Consider the following 25,850-nt stretch of genomic DNA (forward strand, 5'->3'; position numbering starts at 1 on the left):
TGAAAACTTGATTCTTACTGTAGGCAAAAATGGAAGCAAGATGTTTAAAAAAACTGGACCACAAGGGACAGGTGCCTGTATTGGGCAGTTCCTACGCAAAAGTTACACAAGGAAGTTCCACAGGCACATAAAGGTAACTTTCAGCTACAGATCTTGAAAGGAATGGTGCTCTCCACCCAACAGTTGTCTATTCTGCCTTCACTGGCAGGTGAAGAGCGTTAATGAAAGAACAATGGTTTTCTTTTGTGTCTCTCTGCATCTTTATAAAGGCATGCAGCAGCTGGTTAGGTACATAACAAGGCCTTGTTGTCTCAGGCGCTACAGACGCTGCCCCTGTCCAACAGACAGTGGAAGTCCATCTAGATTCTGCTGACAGGTACTCCACAAAGAGGTGCAGGCAATGGATACAGCCTCACTGAACCACCACCACAAACTCAAATTCTTCATTTGTCAAGTTGTGCAGATGAGTAGAAACCCCACTGGGCTGGAGCGTGGCATTCACTGCCCGAACTGGTACAAGGTAAAGGTGTGGCCTAGTGAATAGATCTGGGCTCATTCTACGCTAAGTACCACACGGAGTCCCTACTAACCGCTGGAATCCTGTGCTCTGTATCACCTCACTCCAGGTAAAGGGTTTGGCCCATCACTCCACAAATCTTTCCACAAAACCTGAGCAAACCATATTTGAAGTGGAGAAAAATACAGCGTCCACGCATCCCAGTCCTTCCCAGCGCTAGCGCAGCGAGGCAGGGCACAGGCCCAGCTTAAACACTTCCAAGCGTTAGAAGGAAGTTCCACAAGCAGAGCCCTGCCCTACCTGCAGGGCCGTGGCACCAGTTCCAAGTACGTAAATGCAATTTAGAAAGGAAGTGAAAAGACAGCCGTTTATTTTACGTAGGGTTTTATACATGGCATGCATCCGAAAAGGAATTCTTCATCACAGAACGAGCACTCGGGTTTCCTGATCACGGGTGTACAGCCTCGGGCTTCCACCACCTACGCTAGTATGTACAGAGATAGTAAAATACACACACCAGTGAACTGCGCAGCAACGGAGCCGCGCCAACGCCGCGCACGCTGCGCTCCCAGTTCGGGCGGCCGAGCATCCGAACTGCAAAGGCAACAGGAACACTGCAGAGATCATCATCGGGGTCAGAAGAAACAGCATCAGAACTCTGACACAGTGTAAAAGTATAAGGCAGAAGCCACTTTCTTCTGAAGGGTAGGGAAGAGCAGAGCACGCCGAGACTCTCCATCCTGCTTTTAAAAGTAGTTCCAGCAACGAGTCGTACATGCAAAACATAAATTTGCATCAACAGTGCAACGAGGACAACGAAAGAATACTGAACAGTAGCTCGATCATACAAACTTAAAAAACGTAACATGTACTTTATGCATCTCTCCTCACAAAATATCTAGGATTTGTCAGTGCATTAGTGTTAAAGTGGCATTAAAAAAACTTCTGCTATTATAACAGATGCAGAATTATTTTGGAAATGCATAGCATCTACATTTTTATTGTCTTTGTAATTATTTAGTTGGCATAGGCACCATTCTAGTCACACCAGCATTAAGAATTCTTGGTGGAAACAGCCATTCTCGTCAATTCACACACAGCTGTTCTTCACTGCTTGTTTGGATTTTGATTTCCACAAATAAATGCTTTTCAAACTTCAAAAATATACCCTATGAATATTAAAAGAACTATGTACAACATACCTAAGACACAGGGTTAGCTGGCTGCCGTACGTGTAACACACCGAAGAGAAACGTTCAAGTTTGACAGATTTTTTTTTGTTGTTGTTTTTTTGTTTTTGTTGAGATGAAAGGCCTTTGGGTTGGAAGCATATCAAAGACAACAGTGCAGTAGGCTGAGAATTCCTTTAGCTCAGTTCAGAACTAAGGCATTGTATGATAAATATACATTTATATTTGGTGCAATGTTACCATCAATTTTAGAATCTAGATCACGTCAAACGCTCTAACTTGTCACTCTAGCAAACAGATGGCTCCATCTTCTACCACAAACTCAAACCTTTGCGGGGAAGAAGAAAAAAAAAAAATTCTCAAACACTAAACCTAGTTTGTTTATTTTTTCCTAATTCAACACTGAGGAAAAAACCACTAAGCCAAACAAACTAATCCCCAGAAACCCATATGGTAGGAATTCACCTTCGCCTACTCTTTACTCGCCAGAAGTTAAACACGTCCTTGAACTTCACTAAAAAAAAAAAAAAGATTAAATTTAAACTGCTACTTCAAATTACTTGCTTTTGCATTTCAAATTTTCAAACACATTCTACGCTTGATGCCCCCTCAGATTATCTCCCAGCGCTGCCCTTCTCCTGTCATTCCTGTAGGGCCTCCCTCGGAAGTTCCGCTGGTACTGGTAGCTGTCGTCTCTGGCTCTGCCGGGCGGCCCTTTCCAGGCTTCTTCGTTCCTTTGCAGCGGGTATCCTCCCCGACTGGAATAACCCCACTCCAGTCTCAGCCTTCTGCCTCCTCCGTAAGTCTGGTTGTAAAATTGCTTGGATCTGCCACTTCTCAGCATATCGGAAACTTCACTCTCATCCTCAGAGCTCTCCTCCCTCGCTCTCTGAGGCCTGCTTTCCGCCTGCAGATGACCAGCACCCTTGGACTCTCTACCTTTATCAGTCTTCTCCTTACGACCAGAAACGTTACTTTTGAGTTCATTTTTCAGTGGTTCCGCCAGCAGCGGCGGAGTGTTGGGCACCGCTGTCTGCCGCTCAGTCCCCTGTGCGTGTGGAGCGCGATGTTGCTGCCCGGCTGCTTTCTGCTTAGCAGGAGAAGCCAAAGGACAGGTTTGCTCGGACTGAGATGCCCTACCTGAAGCTTCTTTCGGGGCACCGCCCTCACTGCTCACACCAGCCACAGGGAAGGGTAGGGCGGTCGAGCCGCTGCTGCTGTTCGCCTTCTGAAGCTGTTCCGCACAGTTCACTGCGGGAGCTGGAGGGCTGCACTCCTTAGCCACGTACAGGTTCACAGGGGCGCTAGCCGCTGCCTCTTTCTCCTCAGGTGACAGGACTACGTTCGGTCTCGCTACCGAATTCTCAATGAAACCCTGAACTGGGTAACCATACCAGAAGTGAGGAAAGAAAGGAGGTGCTATAGGAACAGCTCCTAGGAAGTGGTTGTGTCCGAAGGGCGGCTGTGGGAAGATATTTTTCCCTCTCAGGGACTCCTCATAGTTTGCATGAAGAGCTTGTGCTGGATTCTCCGGCTCTACGCAGACCTGTCCTTGAGTTTCTGACACCTGAGCTGTAGGTATGATCAGAGGCAGTGATGGAGATCTGCTGTCAACCTGGGGAATCTGACCGTTGGACCTGACCTCGCTTTGAACAGGGAAATGCCGGTTCGTTCGTGCCGTTTCAGGCTCGTTCTGAGCTGGCGGCGCCTCCTGGAACCAGGGGTTGTGCGGATAGACGGGAAGGGACACGTTCGGGTACATTCGGCAAGCAGCTAGATAGGCCTGGTGCAGGGGGTACAAGTAAGAGTGGGGTGCCCACATGGGACAGCTGTATGCCTGAAAGACAAGGGGAAGAAAGGAAAAAGTACTTGGTCTTTTGAATGTTCGGGACAGACATAACAGCACACAAGTCGTTTACTGGCTGACACAGTTAACAGCAGGAAGAAAATGTTGCTTTTGTTTACAGTGACTGCCCTCGATTCTAAGGAATATCTAAGGCCTCCCAGAAGAGGGTCTGATTTTTGGTTTTCCTTCCAAATGCAGTTGAAACGGGCAACAGTTAGAACCAGTAGGAAAACTATGCAGGAATTATGTTACCAAGCCAAGGTAAACACCTGATGCTATGAAGTCAAGCTTCAGCTATGCATGGAAAGACAGGCATTTCAATTTTGTTTTCCAGAATCACAATTGTTAATCAGCAGTTTGCCCTCCAAGCAGACGCTGCAAAATTCTAAGGGTTAACAATCAAAGTAACAAGTTTCACCACACCTGTATTCTCACTTAGAAATACCCAACAGATGGCAACAGACTACACCAAGAGCCAGTTAGATCACTGCCCTAAGAACAGTGTGGGAAGACTGAAATCTGTACATATTCACACAGCCCAGAGATCAGCCACCTTAGAAGCCCTCTCATAAAGGAGGGGGTAGCTTTCATTGGACTACACAACAGGCTTTTGTACAGCAGTGGGAGTCACACAATGGCCAGGCACCGTTTTGGGCAGCAACCTTTCTGTGCCATGAATGAGCTCGAGCTACGTCTGCAACACTGAAGCCATCCACCTCAGACAGTGATTCATTTCCCCTACTCCCACATTAAATAAGGAGCACTTATGGTGATGCTGCTCGAAGCGCAGGCTCTGTGTTTGTACCATGGCAGGTAGCAGCTGGCCCAACACCAGCGCTGCAGAATGTTTTTACAACGTGTCAGACACACGTACCACAGGCCACACAGAGCCCCACACAAGGCTGCTGGGGGCCTGTCTAGGGAAACACAGGAAGACATGAAGGCAGTGCCCAAAACCTGGCAGGGTCTCATCTGCGCTGTCTGCAGAAACAGTCCCCAAAGGCAACTACCCCAGGCCTCCTCCTGTCAACAGGAACCAGTGGGGTCACTGCCTGAGCAGCTGGAGGGCGGTGGGTAACAGCCAGGCAGGATCTGGCACCAAAGCAGCAGACAGACTAGGGCCGAAAGCAGTTCCCAGCTCTACCACCATAGTGTTTGGTCATCAGCTGAGGAGCACAACTAGTAGAACATGGGACTCTAACCAGGAGATGGTGCTGAAGCACCAAAACGACAGACTGTCTCCTCATTGATACAAGTACTGGGAAGGAGAGTCTGGACACATGTAGGCTTATGGAAAAAACACTGTTCCAATACGTTGCAGCGACACTTACAGATCTTCTATTGAGCAAAGGGACTTCTACAAGGCACGCACAATCATCAAATCTAATGTGACTTAAGTTGTGCTCTTTCCCTGCAGAGCCACCAAAGAAAATCATTGCTTATGGCCAGTCAGGTGGAATACGCCTAAGAATTCTCAGCACCTTTTCCAAAGTAGTTTGCTTGACAAGAGGAGTAAGAAGGTAAAAAATGGAACACATTTTCACGTGCAGAGGGGAGAAACTAAGCAAACAACTAGTCCTTAACAAGAAATGGAAAGCCTGGCCTTTTTGGTTGGGCCTTGTCCCCAACCACAGACACAGATTTACACCATGTACACACATCAACTGCTGTTACAATTACTTGGAAGGTTAAAGTAAGCCATTGTTATCCTTAACCAGAGCAGAAAGGCCAGACAGGCAAGGCTACTTCAGGAAGAAATACTTGGTATTTGCGCTGTGGTGGCTTTGCCAGGACATGGGCACAGCTGAACTCAGAGGGGCTTTTCTCCTTTACTATATGCTGCTGCCAGAAGAACATATCTTCAAACTCGGCACAGCTTACCTCGCAGGTTGTGAAGCACAATCTGTTGGCTGTATGGCCACAGTTGGAACCCAACAGTTCTCACTACCACTGCTGAGATAAAATTTATCGCTATGGACCTGAACTGTAACAAGGACCATTCCCCTCAGAAGACAAAATAAGGAAGTAGTTCAAATTTAGAAGATGAAACTGAAGCGTACAGTTACAACAACCAAACTCACACCCTCCACGTACAACCAAATACAAGCAAATTTTATGGTATAACAAACACAAAAACATGAATAAGTTTGAGAAGTTACCTTCACACCAAGATTGAAGAAAAATCTAAGAATGTTCTTATCTAGAAAACAAAACAAAAAAAAAATATGAAGACCTAAAATATTACACTTGATCTGATGCAAAAGTCAGTCCCTGCATGAAGTTCCGTTCCAGTGGAGAAACACTCATGTGTACGATGTTTGGGGTGGGTTTTTCTGCCACAGTAGGGTGCCCAGAGCACAACTGCGCCTCAGATTGCAGTTTTAGCAGCTTGTGGAACTGAACTTTTCCTTTTTAAAGGAATAGTTCAGTAAACCACCACCACCACCAGTCAGTCAGTCAGTCAGACATGGGATGTTCCTTACGGGCGTATCTCATATTTATAGGATACAAAGCCCTGTGTTTTCCCAGACCAGTAAGGAAACGTTCAACACCTCCACAGCTTTTGATTACAGGAGAAAAGCTGTTACTGTAAAAAGCAGCAGTTCTCCAAAGAAAATCTGTTACAGTCACAAAACCTCAAGTTATGGTGGGTCAAGCTAAGAACCACAAAACAATGCCAGCAGATTGGCAGTTTTAACCATTTAAAATGACCAGTATTAGCAATGCAAACTGAAGAGTTACGGCTTTATTCAGTGCTCCCTCCCACACCTTAAATCATGGAATGACAAAAACCAGATTTACCAACACAGGCTAACAACAGGACCAAAGAACTGATCTTAACCTGCATTTTTGGAAAAGAAAACTTATTAGGAAGTCCAGTAAAAAAATCCAGACCTCCTTCTGGCTTCTCACCTTTAGGCAAGTCTTCCCCAGAACTGCACAGGGAGTAAGAGGGTGCAACGGCTCTTTCTCCCTTTTCACTGAAAGGGAATCCAGGGTAGAGTGGATCCTGATAAGGATTCAGAGTCTGAGGCAAAGGCATTAAAGGCTGGTTAACTGCTTGCAGTGACACAGGAACTCCAGCAACTGGAGCAGATGTTACCTGAGCCTGCGATACAATAGAGTCAGGTCCCGTTGCTGGGGCTGGCATCAATGACGGAGCAGGTATTTGGGTTGGAATACCTATGGGAGGGGGAGAGAATGAATATATATCAACTGTATGCAATCACAAAAAAAAAAATTACAATGGGAAAGCAAGTTTCAAAAGACAGGAAAAAAAAAAAAAGATATTCAGGAAGACAGGAGGAAATTCATGAGTGGGAACGTTACAAACAAGAGGCGACTTGGCTAAATGCAGAGAATAGATTTCAGAAAGAGTGAAACAGTTGAGCTTTCCAGAAACAGCTAACCCCTTCACATATCTAGTTTTAAAAGTATCAATTCCAGAAGGAAACAGAAGGGGGATGGAGCAAAAGGGGGTGTGGTGACACTGAAACTTGTATGCGAATCTCTGCGGTTCTTATTCTGAGTAGTCATTTACAGTCAAGTCTGGATCTGAGCTCAGATTCACTGGGCTGTGCATCTGCTGTCACAGATGTGGCCAAGTATGACAGGATTGTTACCGTGTGACCTGAACACAGGTACAGAACACCCAACAGTGGGAGAGAAAACCAGCAGAGTATTGAATCCAAGCTAACTCCACATATCAGAAGATACATATGAAGCAAAAATGCTTTACTACTGGCTTTGCAGCTCAAGTCCAAATGCATCCCAATAGTTCCACACATACTATGGGTTGCCCAGGGGGGTTGTGGGTCTCCTGAGATATTCAAGTGATCTGGACACCTCCCTGTGCAATCTGTCCTAAGGAACCTGCATTGGCGGGGGGGTTGATCTCTGGAGGTCCCTTCCAACCCCTACAACTCTGTGATTCCGTGATACGAGACCAAGTCCTTAGTGAAACGAGGAGCTTCTTACACAGAACAGAGCAAAAACACGTATCAAGCTTCAATATGCTGTCAGTATGTTCTACCTTAAGCACTTCCTCAAAATAAGCCCCCTCAAAACTCAATGTTATACCATGCAGGAGAAAAACAGAGAGCTGAGTATGCATCCCTCTTCCACCTTCAAGCAGGGAGTAAAGCAAACTATACAGAACAGGCAAAGACCTACTAGACCTCTCACTAGCTTTCAGCAGTCCCTATAAATGATTGCCTTTGGAAAGTGAAGTTCTGTGAAACAGTGTTTTCTGGAGGCATCTTCAGTTTAGCACAACAGTTAAAGTACTTCTCAGGGTTAGTAGTTTCTGATTTGTGTTCAAACCTGCTGGTCCGTAGGTTGTTGGCTCACTTGGCCAAGCTGGCACTATGGCTGGTACAGAAGGCACTGTTGGAGGTAAATGCACCTCAGAAAAGACTGGTGAGGATGTCGGAGTTGCGCTTGGTAAGCACTCTGACACGTTCTGTAAAAACAAAGGGATCACATGGAATTATTTATTCTGAATCACCACTGTGGGTGACCCCCAACACGTCTGACTTCTATCAAAAAAGGCTCAATGACTCAGTATTACCTGTATCGCCACCACTGCAAAATATTTACTAGTAACATACCAGGCTGCACATGTAAGAGATCTGAGGTTCATTACATCACTGTGTGCAGAACTGCACTGAGCTCTACGCAGGACGACAGCCATCAGTGCTATACCCACCTCCACAAACATTCAATTTAGTCTCTCCCTTCCAAAAACAAAACACCGCCCTCAAAAACATTTACCAGTTACCTTAAGAAAACATGGAAAAGCAAAGCAGAAGAATTTGAAGTGAAAACCATGGTTGTCTTAGACAAGAAATAGCCCTTCCCTCGGAAGAGAAAGGATGTGCTTTTACTTTTCTATCAAGGGCTGTCCTTTCACATTCCTTATGTTGGACATTACATATTCCTAACAATAATCAATTGTAGCACTATCACTGTAGAATTGACTACATCATTAGAAGTCAGTATGGCAATACATACGTGGCTGTGATGAAGCTCCCCTTTGTCCGAAGTGTCCTGGCTGGAAAACTTTGAAATCAAACAAACATTCCTTACTTGCTCAGCAAGAACGGGAGAGTCTGTTTTCACTTGTTCCAAAGGAGACAAAGCTTTTGGATAACTCTCATCTTGACTATTCTTCTAAAGCAAAGTTAGAAACAGAAGACACAGCTAGTCTAGTAGTAAGATTGACTTTCCAAAGAGATTAAAACCACACTACATATAAATTGGACTAAGCACCCAATCACTATTACACTAGTGGAACGTTTTGCTCATGGAAAGGACAGCAAAGGTTAAAAGCCAACAAGAGGCCACAAGTCTTCACTGAGCTTCAGAGATCATGGTCTGTTAGCACAGTAGCTATTAGTAAACATCAAATCTTCCGCGGTCCCTTACACCGCAAGTACAGACTGTACCGAACAATTACAAACCCGGATTTGGAAGTGCTCTCCATAGCCCAGATCTGAGAACTTGCATTGCAGAGGAAGACTTAAATACAGGTTACAGGGGCTGAGGAAAGCTGACAGCAACACAAGCCTCCAACCTTAGAAATATTTCACTAAAAGCTGTAAAGCAGCAGCAGCAATCACAGCTCTAAAGGCAGCTATCACTCTCCTAATCATGTATCAGAGAAGCAGTAACATTAAAAAAAAAATTTGGTCTTTTCTTTAGGATTACCTCAGATGAATTTGGCTCAAGCTTCTGACTTAAGTGGATCTGCCTGGAATTTGACTCTGTAACACCAAGACATAACCTAGTAAATGAACCATTACACCATTTATGGCTATCACAACTTAAGCCAGTTAAACGTTTGTCTTTCCAAAATTAAACCTTCAAAACAAAACCTGCCTCACATATTACTTCAGACAACTTAAAACTTCAATTTTTATCAAAGATCAAAGCATCCTAAAACAAACAGTTGTGTAACAGAGCAGATACTTCAACCCAGGTTTGTAAAGCTCTACAGGAATTCTCTACTGTTGCTCGCTACCCATTTCGGTGATGCTTGAGGGAAGCAGGAAAGAAATGTACCTGTCTCTTTAAACACGTATCATTCATCCTAAATCCCTCCTAGTGAAACATAAGAAGGTCTGACAGTGTGTTGATCTGCATTTCCACATCCAGGTGTTAAGATAACAGAAGCTTAAAGTCTTGTCTGCTTTTGGCTCAAAGAGATAGATCAATTTAGGAGGTTTAAATGGCTCAAGAGATCTAAGTGGTTTGCAGATCGATGCAGAAACTTTAGTTTCTCAAGCACCAGCAAACACTTGGTGGGGGAGAAGGTGTTGAAAACAGTAAATGAAGATTATGCCATGACTAAGACCTGTACAAGTTGTTGCTTGTCAATCAAATTCATGCATATACGTTTAATAGTAGCCGCTGAACAGGTATGTACCTTTTAAAGGCTTAGCATGTGCACCATCACAGCTAAGCAATGCTCTAAGTTAAAACTATATTGATTAAGAACTACTGCCAATTCCCCAAGCACTAACAGGAATCTCAAAATACTCAGAAGGAAGTACAGTTTATTCCCATGGGATTCTTAACCCAGTTTCATTAGAGGCATCGCAATCCAGAGAGCATCACGAAAACCAGAGAAAGCTGCACATGCCATGCACTTCAGCTAAATCTATCCTGACACTGCAGTGAAGAGCTTTCTCTGCACTGACATTCTTTTTGGCATTGCTGATGAAACAAGTTTTCAGATGTCTGGGGAATGAAAACTAGGTAACATCGGTCTTTGTAACGCCTTCTTGAATGGTCTCACATTTTATAAGAAGGACCAAGTGTAGCATGAATACCTAACAGCTCTGCTGTTGCCAGAGATAAGGACAGGGAGGGGAATAAAAGCAGAGGGAAGGAACAGCTTCTAAGAAGAGGCTATAAAGTGAAAGAAACCAATTCCAAATATGGTGCTTAGCTACAGCAAAGCTGACAGCACAAAATATTAATAACAGCAATAACAATAGAAATTACTGGTTGCATTTAGCGAAGACTTACTAACTACCTCCTGACAGCTACAGCTTTCATCTATTACTGCCACATTCCATTTTCTCCCAGAAGAGGAAAAGCTTCAGAGTGAAACAAGAAGAAGCTAAGAGTGTTAGAACAGACTGGGAAGAGGCAGAAAACCTAAACAAATTTTCAGTACATAACAGGTCTTTCTACTGTAAATGGGAGGGTGGGGTGTGTGTGTGTGTGTGTGTGTGTTTAACTCCCCTCCTTCCGTACCATTGTATGCTCATTCTTAACCATGCCACATTGAAACCTGTTACTTGTTTTTCTCTTAACTCCACTCTTACTACTCCTCCCACTGGTACTCACTAAAATTTCAACAGGATCTAATTTAAGGTAGTTCTGACAGTCGTTTCATTTCTCTCATTGCCCTTCCTTTTTACTACAGAAATCCCAGCAAGGAGCCCGATGTTTCAACCACATTCACAAAGCAGGAGAACATATGCTTTCTTCCCCAACCACACCTTTGCTACCTTAAGCCTAGCTTAATTTGGCACTATTAGGACAGTCCTCCCCAATGCCCTATATTGAATCAACTCTGAGGCTGGTAATAAAAATAAGGAAACTAAGAAAAAGCCTTGATCTAAAACCATTTATTTTTACCTTTATCCTTCTGCTCTTCCACCTCTGCTGTCCACTTGCTGTTTCTTCTCTCGTTATTTAAGAACTTCTTCTGGTTTAAGGTATCCACAGTCTGTGTAGCAGCCTGACAGACTGGCTGATTCTGAAGAAGTTCACAAAAGCAGAAATAAGAATTGATGTACAAAGTCCAGTGACACTTTTGCTATTATCTGACAGAATCATCCAGTCCTGCATTGATGAATTTTGCTAAGCTCCTTCGAAAGCCTTCACATCACTGCTTTCCACGACGAACAAGACCCGATTATGTAACCACTATGAATGCATCCTGAACACTTAACACATTAGATTCACACATTTCTATACAGAAAGTGAGTGTGAAGAAGATAGTTGTGACCCGTACTGCAGTGCGAGGACAGTGAAACAACAGCTGCTCAAAGATTCACAGACAAGTATGGAAAATGCACTATTAGTCACAATGAAAGTGGCATACATTGGAAAGAGCAGGGAAAGCTTGTTCATCTCTCTGCTGGATCTCATAAAGCGAACGAGACTCTTCTATAGCCTGTTTCTCCCTGCGTTCCTCTGGAGACAGGCCAAAGTAGTTACAATCTCTGCTGCTGTGGTTGAGATCCTCTGTTCTCTCCCGGTCCAGTTTTCTGTAAAGGAGAAAATGAAACAAATTCACTTATCACCAGCACCAAACACAATACGAACTCATGGTTTGGAAGCAACAAAGACAGTTATATAGCACTGGTTATGTGATTCCACATATACCAGATCCCTTTCGGCACGCTGCAAGTTACCCATATGCATAAAATTTGAGGCAGGGAAAGAATGGATTTTGTCCATGATTTACTCAGTTCAATACAATTTTGAAAGACTTTATAACAAACGATAATTATTAGATCATAGTTAGAAACCAAATCCCTAGATCAAGCGATCTAATCCATTTTGTGTGCTAACCAAGAACTGACCACCCCCATCTGCTGTCTATGAATGCACACGAAGTTGGGGAAGATCTCTGTAAATACAACAACAAAGGGGAAAACGCATAGTCTGAAGCGCTGTTACACAAAATTAACATCACTGCTTTAGCTTCCTGTGTTACTTAACTGAACTTTTTTGGATACTCATGTATTTACAAAGGAGAAGGAAAAATGCCCTCAGAGTATGTTACGTGCGGCAGACTCCAAAGGCAACCCAGCCCCATTTATTCCACATGGAGTTACTATACAGAAGAGTGACAGAATAGACCACGAAAAGATAGTTTGGGTTTGCACCCAAGTACAGATTAGTCTTTCAGATAGGCTAGAAAAAGAGCGGCAACGATGAAACACTGCTGCAGCAGCACAAGGCATCAAAAAACCCCAACCAATTAACAACAAATGCAGACAAAATGCTGCTCTTGTACACCTTCAAATGACCAGCCCCACATAGTGCAGCCCTCTATGATGGATCCTGCAGAAGCTGAGGGAAGATCTTAACCATGTCCAAGCAGCAATACAAGCAACATTGCTTCAGTCCCAACCAGAGAGGAAAAAAAAACAACCCAACCCAAACCCAAAACACAACAAAAAAGCCCTGCAACCCCCAAAACATCCACTTTTCCAGAGGAAACTACAGTTATGTGTACTGTGCTTCCATGGTAGATGCTGCCACACAAAAAAAAGAGTGGGAGCTCATGGCGGCAGCAATTTTGATAAAGGTTTAAAAACAAAAACACACAAACACCTTTCCTTTTCTGATGTGCATTCTTAAGGACACAGAACACTTCTACAAATTCAATGGCAACATATTTCAAAGGAGTGTGTTGAAAGTATCTGGCACTGGCACCTGGGCTCCAAGCTCAGCTGGAGTTCCAGATAAGGAAGAGAATATCTGCAGTTCTACCTTACAGCCTGGGAAGGATTCCTGCCTGGAGCTTTTTGCTCAGTTGAGGTCTGATGAGGTTGAGGTCCAGAACAGGAGAACTGATGCTGCCTGGTTCCCACGGTATGCTGAAGTCGAGGAGGTAGTGCTGACTGGGGTTTTATTGACTTGCTCTGACTCTTTGGCCCTCTGCAATCTGCATCTGTGGTGAATGAAGATGTGAACACAGATTTATGTGTTTTAATAACATTATAAGCTTTCTGGTACAAAAGCAGCTGACTATTAAAGATTCTGCCACACAAAGACAGGTGCAGTCCTACCGGGCTGAGAGTTCTGACCCCACGTTGGGAAAAACTTTTTCATCTTCTTCCCTGGCACAGTGTTCCAGCCCTCCATAGGAAAGGCCTGCGGAAGAGGTTTAAGGCTCTTCAGTGAGACAGCATGCCTACAAAACAAGGAATTACAGAGGGGAAAAAACATCTTAAAAGACCAGATCAGGGCTTGAATAAATTAGTACCACATGTTTACTAAGACTGATGGATCTTTCCTTTTTTGAGACCCCTGCATTCTTTATGATTACACTCAAGTCATGTGTAGAAGAACAACCAACTTTATTTTGGTTAAATAAAATTCTCTCCAGTAACCCGATGCAAACTGAGCCACTGAAGAATAACCAGTCATTTGTGAAGCAAGTACTTGAATGTCTTCAAAGACAATGATCAGAAAAAGCAATATACTCCACTTAGAAACTTACCACAAAAGCTGTGATAGGTGTCAAGATTGGAAAACATTATATTAGTGCTTTATATCCCAGAGCAATTACTACATTTTTAATTAAGGATGATGTAGGGCGTCCAAACAACTGATTACATCATTTGAAAGAGACATTCCAATCAGGTTAAATCTCAATTTAAAAAAGGAACAAACTGCAACCCAACCTTCAGATCTCTCAACATTTTCATTTTTACAGAGAGACCGCATGAAATCAACAGGTACCTTTCTCCTTCCCTTATTTACCTTGACCAAACCCATTTCCTCTTCCCATATTGTTGGGGTTTCTTCTGTCCCAGAACTACAGAATTTACAGCAGACCTCAAGACAACATCTGAAACCACACCCCCAGGGCAGAGCTACTCAACCAACAGAGAAGCTAGGTGCTCTGATGGGACCTTTTAATGAAAAAAGCTTGTCACAAACATAGCGTCCAATTAAGTAAAACAAGCAACACTGAATAACAATGGTGTCAATCTTGTGGGGGAATAAAACCCAATCTAATACTAACAAAGTTACTGTTTTACTCTGCGTCCAGACTACTTAGCATTGAAGAAATAAGTCTGGAGTGGCAACTAATGTAGAATCACCTTTTTTTCTTCTTCTTTACTATCTTGTTTTCCTAACAACGTGGTAATACTGCTTCAAGTAAAGGAACAGATACACTTCAAGGCCTGAAATTAACTCTGAACTAAAGCCACGCTGAATTACCAAGGTTCAATTTGGGATTCTTTTCCAAAAGAAATTAAGCACTTACTTTGCTCCAAGCTCTTCTACAAACACAACAACTGGCCCATTCTCTGAACAAACTTCTTGAATGTGGGCATTATAAAATCTCCCATTGTGGTCTAAGCGCACCTATATGGAAACAGAGTAAGGAAAAAAGGTGATGAGATTGGAACAAAGCCAATTTACACACAGTAATTATGTCCAGAGTTGAACATGAATACATGGAACCACAGAAAAGCCTGTATGACAGAAAGCACAGAAGTGTCCAAAGGATGTTTATCAATACGGTGATATTTGTTTTATACATATATATAAACCATTGTGCAACTGTAAGCACACAAAAAAACTTTATCATGCACCACTATGATAGAACAAGTGCAGCTGTCAGCAAAAGATGCAGTGGAGATAACTAAGTTTTATAGACAGACCTGCCCCAAGCTTTTGCTAATCCCAGGAATAACTAGCAAATTTACAGAGCCCCTCCCCAAGAGAAGAACAGAGCTTCATCTGAACCAACTGCCCTAAATGCACCTGCTTCTCACAGAGAGGCTAGCATTCTACAACACTGACCAAGTGCTTGCTGCAGACACAACCCCACACAAACTTCTCTGCATACCTAATGCTAAGGTCCACACACATCTTATTAAACATATCCCTGAACTTAAGCTTGTGTACTTTTAAGGCAGTAAAATTCACTGATCAGATGTTCTACTGCGTGCCTTCTCTACAGGGATGCTGTAAGTCATGAACACAGCCAATAATTAAATAACAAGTGTATGCACAGTTGAAGACACGAGCAAAGAATATTTAGAAAGTAGCAATTATTATCAAAACAGTTAACAAAGAGGGAAAATAGGGAAAACAGGCATCTTCAGCATGCTAATGTCTCTCCGAACTATAACTCAATGCAACTTACTTTACATTTATCTCCAACTGAGTATTGCATGCCAGCAGCAATAGAGAAATCTTGTTTCTGCTGATCTGTAAACACATTAGCAGTAATACGCTGTTAGTTTAAGTATACAAAAAGACTTACTTTCTTGATGCAGTATAAAAGCAAAAACAGAAGTTCAGGCCCTAAATCTGCACACCGACCCATGTGAGGAAGACCACTGCCTAAACCCAGATTGCCATTTCTATCACTGTTCTTCACGAGGTCTTCACTTTATGTGCCAGCTTGCAAAAGCTGGAAGTTTTAAGTATTCAGTTACTTACCCCATTTGGATTGGAGCCAAACATCATATTCAACATTTCTGTAAACTGATGGATTGAGTGATTTAAGAACTTTTTTAGGTAAGACCAACAAGGTAGGATTCCCATTGCTCTTAAGGTGCTGTATGAAACAGAACAAAGTGCTAAATGGTCAACTACGTAAAGATGAACAGTTTTCCATTTTTCAATCACAGTGCTCAAGCTTTAAAATGAAATATAAAGAAGCTGACAACACATAAGGCATAAAGAGCTTTGCAAAAATAATTCAATGGCATGATTTTAACTATACCAGAACAAAATTAAGGACAAAGCAGCACTAAAAAGGACACTATCCACCTTTTGGCACATCAAAATGAAACTTTACTTTTTTTTCAGAGACATGAGCAGCATTTAAGATACTGCATGTTAGGAAAATTATAAACTCAAGATTCTCCCATTAACATTAAACACTAAAAAATACAGAAAAGTGCAAGTTATTAGGAAGAAAATATATCTTAACACATAAATACCTTGTTGCCAGAAAGAGCCTTCAATCCATTCATATCACTAACTGTTGTAGCTTTACTTCTGCAAAAGGACAGAAGAACCAAGGTGTGGTAATATAGCATTAAAAAGGTCTGGAAACCATGTAAAAAACAGCTTGCAAGTGGATAAAAATACTGAAACTAGCAGTCTCTACATATTTTTCCAAATAAGCATACCACAGAACATCATCTCTTAAAATGAAAGAGCTATGTCTAAAACAAAGAGCTATCCTTTTTGTATCACACAAAGCTAAAAAACCAACCCAGAATTATTTCTAAGTACAAGTTTTAAGAAGTCAAACTTATGTGTAATGGCTTAGTCGTCAATTAAAAAAAAAAATAAGGGGGGAGGGATGAGAGAGGCAAAGGAAATTCCTCTAAAATTCTTCAACTGGATAAGGAAGACATAGCAAAAGCAGACATAAAGAAAACCCCACTGAACATCAAAACCAAAACTCATTCCTTTAAATAACTGGTATCATACACAACTGATTTACTCCTATTTTCTACAGCTGACATTGCTGGAAAATTACCTTCCATGGAGAACTCCACAGCAGCTGTAAGCAACTGTGTGCAGTGAACTGTTATGTTTAACAACAACGTAACAGAAAAGTTCACATTTATAAAATGAGAAAGACCTTCTGGAAAACTAAGTAATGAGACAAGCTGAAGTCAACTTCAAGACAAGCAAAAAAATCACCACTTCATAAACACAGCAAAACCATTCATAATTTGCATTAACTAGGTCAAGAGTCACACGCACCAGTTCTTGCATCATAAGACATATGGTTTAAATAAAAGACATGGAGTTTGATAGTCTCCAGTGAGTATATGACCTTCATTTACAAAGGCACTATGGAAGTTAGCAGTATGTTTTCTTATGAATCCCAAAGAAACGGGGTAACGCTACTGCCTGCGAAACCAGGGAAAGCTCCAAGAACAGAAAGGAATAAAGGAGGTTTCCACTCTCTGACATTTAACTACAATAATTGTTCCCCAAGGCAGAAATACTTTGTATTTTAATTGGAAATGTTCCCTAGGTTTGTTTTTGGGGTTTTTTTATTCCAAACAAAAAGAAAGGAAGATATTTGCCTTCACAGAACTTGTGTTTCTTTCTGTGCTGATTTCCATCATCCTCCTTTCTGTTATTTTCAGCTTGAGGAAAAAATCAGTTCCTGATGCCTCAAAGAATTTCTTCTGCCACATGCCACGTAGACTACAGAAGCACCCCCAGAAAGGATTTTAATGATGCTCAGCATGTAAAGGGGACATGACACACTAAGACAGCATAATCTCCATGACTTCAATGGAATTTCTCACAAGCCAGGGCTTTAACAACAGTATTAAACAGAAGAAAAACTGCCAATATATAAATGCAAAAATGGCCCTGATAAAGACTTACTGCGCAAAACTCATCAGTAGGTCAAAATCTCAATGCTAACTAGAACATACAGGTCCAGCAAAAGGAATACAAACCCACAAATATAATCACTTAATGAAGATCAAGGAATAAAATGGAACAAGCTACATCTGTATCTCTCCACAAGCTACACCTCACACAGGCATTTCAGCCCCCAGTTGTGGAAGCACACAAGCTGGATCAGACGCCTCTAACCCAGTTTCAAGAGCGAGCAAAGTAATGTTCATGGAGTCTGCCATGCCACACTAGCACACAACAGCTCTCCCAGGGGATTCTGCCATTTTAACCAGGAAGAGGGACGTGTCACAACAGCAATATTCCATTATGTAGATAGAGACCCAAAGCTAGCCTGTGGGAAAAAGAGAGGAAACAGAACCCCATCCCCAGGTACAAAGATTACACATTTCATTCTTTCATGGTTCTTAACCTTACTTCTCTGTATTTCACTTCTTAGCAATCTGTAAAGGTTTGCAACCTTAACTGTTAGATGCTGCCACCCACCAGAAATTCATAAAACTCATTTAACATGTACCGGCATCTTACGCTAACTTTTAAATCCCATTTACCTGTAGTTGTCATCTTCTGAATCTGAAGCAGATACTTCACTGCTACCATTACTTTCCTCTGTCACACCAACAGCACCAAGTTCTTCTATGATTTTCTTTACATCTGTATCAAACACTTTCTCATAAAGCAACTCATACAGCAGAGCTGGGGAAGAGGAGGAGAGAGTGGAAGGGCCAAATCAATTACAAGGTAAATGAGATTTCGTATCACCATTACAGATGTATTTCAAATTACTTCAAAAGCAAGTTAGCGTTTTGATGTGTTCAGTGGAACAGTGAAGGCATCAGAAGCAAAGCCAGCTGCAGCTACGACAGCTTAAACGGGCTTGCATAAAGCTACTGGAAATCAGGTCTCCTGACAGGCAAGTCTGGCCTCCACCTTGTTGCTCTGCACATAGGCAGAGGATTCCTGAAGAACCAGAATCCTCATAGGGATTGTCAGTGACCCATCAAACCTGATCAGGACCCTAGGGCATTTCTGCAATCTAGTAAAGAAAACAACAGCCCACGAAGGCTGTTACTTTCTGTATGTGCAATCCCCATAATTTCTGTGACAAGTTACACATGCAAGGATAATTTTAACATTAACAATTAGTTTGCTAACATAGTCAGAAAAACAAACAAACAAAAAAATAAAAGCAGAATGCTGACCAAAGACAATGCAACAGATTATAAATTAGTACACCAACATTTTCTGTTCACATTAGACCACCCAGATTCGAAGAGGCAGATGAATCTTCTCCTCTGGATATCCAGTCTGCTTCATCACGAATGGGGATGCAGGAAGAATTCATGATCTTGCAGAATGATCCAGTCAGTGACAATGCAAATGGAAAGCTAGGCTATGGAAGAACGGCTGTAACAAACTTTCATACAGGGCTTCTTCCTGAAACCTGCTGGTGAGGACTTTAAGATTTTTGGTAAAAATACATGCTTTTAACTAACCAACATACTTACACTGGCACAGAGCAGCTTTTTCTGAATATTCTATGGGATAAACAATATCATAGTGGTTTCCATTTGAGAAACACAGCAATACCTATTAAAAAAACCAAACACACAGATATTTTAGGTTGGGCATCTCACTTGGTTTTTCATATAAGCACTACTTTTAAAATTTAGTGCACCAATGTGCTTTATCATCTCTCAGGATCTCAAGGTATCAACAACTAAATGCTTAGTGGATGTCCTTTAAACCAAAATAAATGTGACCCAAAGTCAAAATTAACTCAATATAGGTAGCAATGAGTTAGCACTTGTAAATTGATTTTTACAGGATTTTAAATTACTAGGAATATATACCACACATGAAATACAGACCACCTCTTTAAAAGAAGCGCTACATACATTGTGTTAAGAGAACAGTTGCCTTAAATAGTTACGAACTGAAATTCTCATAAAATTTCACTGTGTAGATTTATAAAACTCACATGAAACAAGGCTAGTTTATAAATAGCAAGTAAATTCAGCTTTTCACAATGACCATCATTTGTTTTTTACCTTCTCAGAGAATCCATTTTCAGTTACATGGGAAGGAGCAGCATTGGGTTCCCGGTATATTATAAAATCTTTCCTGAGGAAAAAAGTAACAGATAAAAATGCATTTAAAAATAAAAATTCATAAAAATTGGAATATTTAGTCAAGCTCAAGGAACATACATAACCACAGAAAACAACCAGCAAAAAAGAATACTGAGGAAGATGAATACAACAACCACTGGTCAAAAAAAGGCTTACTTTTATGAAAGAATATACTAGAACAAGATGTGCTGGCACAACAAACGGAGAGCCAAGGACAAGTAAAACAAATTTCCAGGTACTGCCTTCTGGAGCTGTGTTCCTACTTCCCCAGACTCACAAAGCTGCCTTTTTAACAGAAGTCAGTGTTCCCAAAACAAGTAGAGAGGTAACAAGTCTTGCGGGTAAAACTGTGCAGTGAAATAACTACACATAGTTGCAACTATGCCACGAGCCTCCTCGTGCTTCCAATGGAATGAAAAAACACTATTATCAACTGCTATTTGTCTCTGCATTCATTTATCCTGGATACCAACATATCATGACTTCAAAATGAACCTGCTTTTATTTAATGAGAATACAATTCTCATGGTCAGAAAAACAACACACAGATGATCAGGACCATCCTGCATGCAACTTTGTTGACTTAAATTGAGTTCCAACCCTGGCTCAATCTAAACATCAGACCTTCTCTCTAAGCCTCCTGAGCCAAACTTTACTCTAAGTTTCCATTTGGTCCTCTTCCACCTATGCGGCACGTGCAGCTACTCTAAACAGTCCAATTAATCACATAAAATGCAAAGATAGAACTTAATGCAATTTCCCATACTTAGCACTCATCTAAGTTCCTGCAATTAATATTTAACTCATTTGCTTCTTTCTGCTTATCATCACCTGCCTCAACAAGAGTCAAGTGCAAAGAAAGTCATTAGTTTACAGTAAACATTTTGAAATGCTGAATTTTTTAACTTGTTTTCAAGCAGCAGGAATAGAAGATACCATGCAGGGCTCATTCCCTTGCACAGTACTTTGAAAGCAGTTGTAGGTATTCAGCAACTTGTTTCACACTACTTTGTCAAGAGAAATTAATATTTAAGATTACATTTAATAAAGACTCTATCTTTGCTATTCCAGTACCAAAAAACCAAAACTGATCTTAATAAAATATGAAAGTTTTCTTACTTGTACATAAGAGAAAGGGCACTTATTTCTACTTGTCCAACCCATTCCTGTATAAAAAAAAAAGACAATTAAGTTTGAACAAGCAAACAATTAAGTACACTTCTTTACACCTACATTAAGAGAAGCAAGAAATTGTCAAAAATATATATATATTGAGTCTGGTGTACAGCAGAGACACTTTGATTGTGTTTGAAGCTTTCTGAAATAACAGTAACTATTTCAGTAAGGTGGTTAAGGACTACAAGCTAGAGGGATTTTTTTGGGAGGAGAAAAAAACAACACCTTAATGTTTAACTCTCAGGCCTAAAACACAGATTACATCAAGATATTTGTGTGGAAGTTGTCTGGCCACATGGTCCAATGCAAAGTGGACAGACCACTCTGAAACAGCCACAATAAGCTTGTGATAGCTATCTGCATTTCTCATTCAAGCAGCTCTATACCGATACACAAACTCTGCCCTTTAAAGCTGTTAAACAGTGAAGTGTCAGTAACATCCCTGTAACCTGTGCTGGGTTCACAGAGAAGTAAAAGGTAATTGCTGCCATTACCAGCCTAACTGCTGCACTGAGCTCCACTATAATGGGACTTCATCTTTCTCATTAGCATTTGCTTGTTTGGGGGTTTTTTGCCGTTTCTTTTTTCTCTTACTAACTTAAAAACAACTCAAATTATGTTTGGGGCAGGGATCTGGCATAGTACCATTTTTTAAAAATCATTTTTAGAATTCTCATTACAATTACACAATCCAGAACAACAGTATTAGTTTCTCTGATTGTGCAAAAGTCACTATTATTTTTCAGAAGTACTTTTTTTAAACAGACATGAATGAAAAACAGACATTTACACACAAGTGTAGTGCTGGAAACCATTTACACTGGTGTGGTTCAGTGCAGCATAAGGTCTACCAGAAAATGGCACAATTTACCATTTCACACAGCACATAACCTCAGGATTCAGGTACCAAAGCTTTGCAATTAAAACCCCTGTAATAAATGAAGGAAGACAGAAGCAGACTAGGCTAACACCCACCTTCACCACCCCACCCCCCACCATTCATTTTGGAAACTGAAATAAAGAACCATCTGGTTAGCCATTCTAACTAGGGATGCAGTAGGCATGGCAGGGAAAAAGAAAGCTTGGGGCGGGGGGGGGGGGGGAGGGTGGATTATAATTTGCTTCAAATCGATATCTTCATGAGAGCCTGTTTCTACTATTCATAGTATCCCTTGCATCAGTAACTGTCTCTTCATCACCAAAACTTTTAGGCCTTTATTCAGAGCTGTCTTCAAGAAAGAGCTAGCCATACTATGTTTGCTGGCATTTGCAGAGGCTAGGGATATTTGGATACTATTTTGAGGAATAGCAGGTTTAAATTAAGACACACACACACAAAAATCACCAAGTTATTTTACAATAGAGTGCACACAAAAAAGCATACATTCACATAATTCCAAGACATGTAAGCTCCAAAACATCTGCAAGAACTAAAGTCCAGTTGCCCACTGATTTCAACAAAAGCTCTGCTTTCTATTATAAATCAAGTTTAACATACCTGTGGATTTTCCAAACATTTTAAATACTCTTCAAATGGCCCCTCTATGAACTGTATTAAAAATAAAATAAAAAAGTTATTTCTATTGGCACAGCATACGGAATCCCCAGTCTATGACTCACGGTACCAGTGGCGATGTACCACTGGAAATTGATGCTATCCTGCCCTCACATCCTCTAAGACCTTACAAGGTGTAAGTATAAAGTGATGTAGAGATGATGGAATAGTCAGACATATAGATAGGTCTGCATTCCAGAAAGTAACCACATAACCAGCTTTTCGAGTCAATACAAAACAAAACAAACAACCCAAAAAGAACTCCAGCAGCCAAATGGTTAATCTGAAAGAAAGTAAAGGTGCTGTCAAGCAGATGTTTATGAACAGTTCATCACAGCCATGCATGGCAACACCAGAGAGAGCATGCACGGGCTTATTCAAGTATCTTGTTAAAAGAAATAGGCAGCAAGGTACAATCAGAAGTGGGAGTCACGTTTCTTTGGTCCCCAAGTAACCATAATATACAGTACAGGAAAATTCATAAAGCACTTTTTCCTCTTTGTATCACTTCAATCTGCTTTACTTTCAGTGAAAAGAACACAAACAATCAGGCTGCACTAAGCACCAGGCAAAGAAAGTAATCCTTCACCCACACTCCTTAACACGCACAGAGGCCAAAGTCACGTCTGTCAAAGACAGAGAAAGATGCTGCAGTAGCTGAGACTTGTTAACTCCTGAGTGTTTCAGCCATGCTGGCCACAGGGAGGCTGTATTTATAAAAAATGCTACTTAGGCACAAGCTGCTTGATTTAGTTAAAATAAAGATCCAAAAAAAGAAGTAATTTCCATTATCAAGTTAAGCTACAACCAGGATGGCCTCTTTATCCCTAGCGATTAAGAAACAAGATAATAATGAAAACTGAGTGGAGTCTAGAATCATTTAAGATCAAATACAACCACAAAGCTAGTACTGCCAAGCCCACCACTAAACCGTAACCCCAGGTGCTGCACCTACACATCTTTTAAATATCTCTTAAGGATGGTGACTCAACCAGTCCCCTGGGCAGCCTGGTCCAGTGCTTGACAACCCTTTGGGTGAAGAAATTTTTCCTCACATCCAATCTAAACCTCCCTTGGCACAACTTGAGGCCGTTTTCCTCTTGTCCTATTACTTGGTACTTGGGTGAGACCCAAGAAACCAACACCCATCTTGCTACCACTTCTTTCAGGTGGCTGTAGAGAGCAATAAAGTTCCCCCTCAGCCTCCCTTTCTCCAAGCTAAAGAACCCCAGAGTTTCCTCAGCCACTCCTCACAGGATTTGCTCTCTAGACCCTTCACCAGCTTCATTGCTCTTCTTTGGACACACCCCAGCACCTCAGTGCCTTTCCTGTAGTGAGGGGCCCAAAACTGAACGTGGTACTTGAAGTGTGGCCTCACCAGCACCTAATACAGGGGAATGACCGTTTCCCTTGTGCTGCTGGCCACGCTATTGTTGATACAAGCCAGGATGCTGTTGGCCACCTTGGCCACCTGGTCACACTGCTGTCTCCCATTTAGTAGGCTGGCAACCAACACCCCCAGGTACTTTTCCAGCAGGCAGCTTTGCTTTCCAGACACTCTTGCCCAAGCCTGCAGCGTTGCATGATGGGGTGCTGTTGTGACCCAAGGGCAGGACCCAGCACTGAGCCCTGCTAAATCTCATACAGTTGGCCTTGGCCCATGAATCCAGCCGGTCCAGATCCCTCTGAAAATCCTTCCTGCCCTCAAGCAGCTCAACACTCCTGGCTAACTTAGTGTCATCTGTGAACTTACTGAGCGTGCACTCAACCCCTTCGTCGAGATTCACTGTATTTTATGTCATTCATTCTTGACAGCTTCCACGTTATCCATCGCATCTGAGCACAGGACACTTTCAGGAATTACAGCAAATGCACAGGCTCTTACTCATGCTTTTCTTCTCTTCCTTATGTCAATGTGCATCTAAAATAGCCTTTTTATTTTGGGTCCAGGTAAATTTAGAACAGAAAAAAGAGAGAGCCAAGTAATGACCCTCTGGTAACAAATGCTTACACACACTCCTGTTTTAGCTATCCTGGAAATTAGTTAAATGGAATATAGGCTACAACACATATAAACACAAACAGGAGTGCCATTATTTATTACTGTTCTTTTAAAAGAAGGAAAAAGTATTTTATGACATTAACACTGACAACACTGACCAAATATAGATCAGTATCAAAATATTTTATGCAGATGGTTGATGAAGGAAAACTTTGTTACAAAAACAAACAGAACACACCAACACACATCAGGGATGCATAATAAGTTGTAGACTCTGAAATAAATTTCACTAATCTCATCAGTCAGTTCCCTTAAATACTGTAAAAGCAATTCATCAGCACAGCAAGAACATTTTATGACCCTTGTTAAAACAGGCATTATACTAAAATAACATCCAGACTTCAGTAGTCCCACTACAAAATGTTACAAGCTTAGCTGCTTTTTTTAGTGAGCTCAAAAAAACCCTCCTCACCCCATACCCCTCCAGTCCAAGCATTACACAGGTTTTTCTCCAGGCTTACAAAAATGAGTTACTAGCACACACATGCCAATTAATTTAAAAGGCCCTCACTTTAAAATGCATCACTCAGTATAAAGCTGTGGTGAATACCATTCACAAACAGCATAATATACCTTAGGAAAGTGGAAGTAAAATAGTAGCTTTTTTTTTTTAACTGCTCACAAAGAAAACAAAAAATACTTACTGCTTCAAACTTCTCCCTATTTTTCCGAAGATAGTCTACACAAGCCATCCTGACATCAATATGCCGAGACTGAGAATGTAACACCTACAAAGGGAGAAAGAGAAGAAAGTGACACTGGTTCTTAGGCATTTTGCTGACAGGTCACAAATAAGTAATGACTGTTGTCTAAAAACAGGCTTGAGAACACTCCAGTTTTATTTTTAAGACTATTTTAAACATATATTCATTCGATAACATCTCTGTGGAATGTCCATTACTTAACTGCAGAATTCACAGATTCTCTAAATTCAAACACTAAATTTTACAAGGATTTACTCAGCGAAATGAACAGCATTTGTTGCCATTCTTTAACAGACTCCTTTGTAAAGGACTTCAATTAATTAAGTGCTAAGTTACCCCAGAAGTGGATGAGGAAAACAACTACCAACATGCGCTTGGTCAACTGAAATCCAGCCAAGTCTAAGACAGTGCAGGTTTACTTTCTCTTGACTTTAAGAGGTGGAGGTCAGTCACCCAAATACTGATTTGGAAGCCAGGAATTGGGACCCCAGTATGACAC

The 25,850-nt window shown here is 41.5% G+C and overlaps 1 protein-coding gene across 3 annotated transcripts; it reads right to left on the reverse strand.

Annotated features, from left to right (window-relative positions):
* Positions 1 to 870: 870 nt before the first annotated feature.
* On the reverse strand, positions 871 to 25,354 carry OTUD4 (OTU deubiquitinase 4). Of its 3 annotated transcripts, none has more exons than XM_084263962.1 (20): positions 25,292 to 25,354; positions 22,529 to 22,579; positions 20,974 to 21,020; positions 19,774 to 19,846; positions 19,231 to 19,312; positions 18,274 to 18,418; positions 16,273 to 16,330; positions 15,767 to 15,884; positions 15,468 to 15,532; positions 14,580 to 14,680; positions 13,372 to 13,496; positions 13,073 to 13,253; positions 11,673 to 11,838; positions 11,204 to 11,309; positions 9,263 to 9,318; positions 8,642 to 8,725; positions 7,877 to 8,015; positions 6,467 to 6,736; positions 5,713 to 5,753; positions 871 to 3,544 (listed from the first exon to the last, which is right to left on the reverse strand). In XM_084263962.1, the coding sequence occupies exons 1-20, from the start codon at positions 25,337 to 25,339 to the stop codon at positions 2,300 to 2,302; spliced, it is 3,201 nt and encodes a 1,066-aa protein (XP_084120088.1). In that variant the 5' UTR covers positions 25,340 to 25,354; the 3' UTR covers positions 871 to 2,299. The 3 variants fall into 3 exon arrangements, with proteins under 3 accessions (XP_084120088.1, XP_084120087.1, XP_084120086.1); XM_084263961.1 differs by having other exon boundaries at positions 11,204 to 11,324; XM_084263960.1 differs by having other exon boundaries at positions 8,567 to 8,725; positions 11,204 to 11,324.
* Positions 25,355 to 25,850: the final 496 nt, after the last annotated feature.

This window comes from Gallinula chloropus (assembly GCF_964237585.1).
Source record: "Gallinula chloropus genome assembly, chromosome: 4".
In the NCBI taxonomy this organism is placed as follows: Eukaryota; Metazoa; Chordata; class Aves; order Gruiformes; family Rallidae; genus Gallinula; species Gallinula chloropus.

What these genes read in the sequence shown, in the direction of transcription:
- OTUD4 (XM_084263960.1), bottom strand. Translation starts at nt 25,339, where the DNA reads ATGGCTTGTGTAGACTATCTTCGGAAAAATAGGGAGAAGTTTGAAGCA. An exon ending in GCCCTTTCTCTTATGTACAA is followed by an intron (nt 19,847 to 20,973) that starts GTAAGAAAACTT and finishes TTTTTTCCTCAG; the next exon opens with GAAAGATTTTATAATATACC. An exon ending in TCAGAAGATGACAACTACAG is followed by an intron (nt 16,331 to 18,273) that starts GTAAATGGGATT and finishes GTCCTTTTGCAG; the next exon opens with AAGTAAAGCTACAACAGTTA.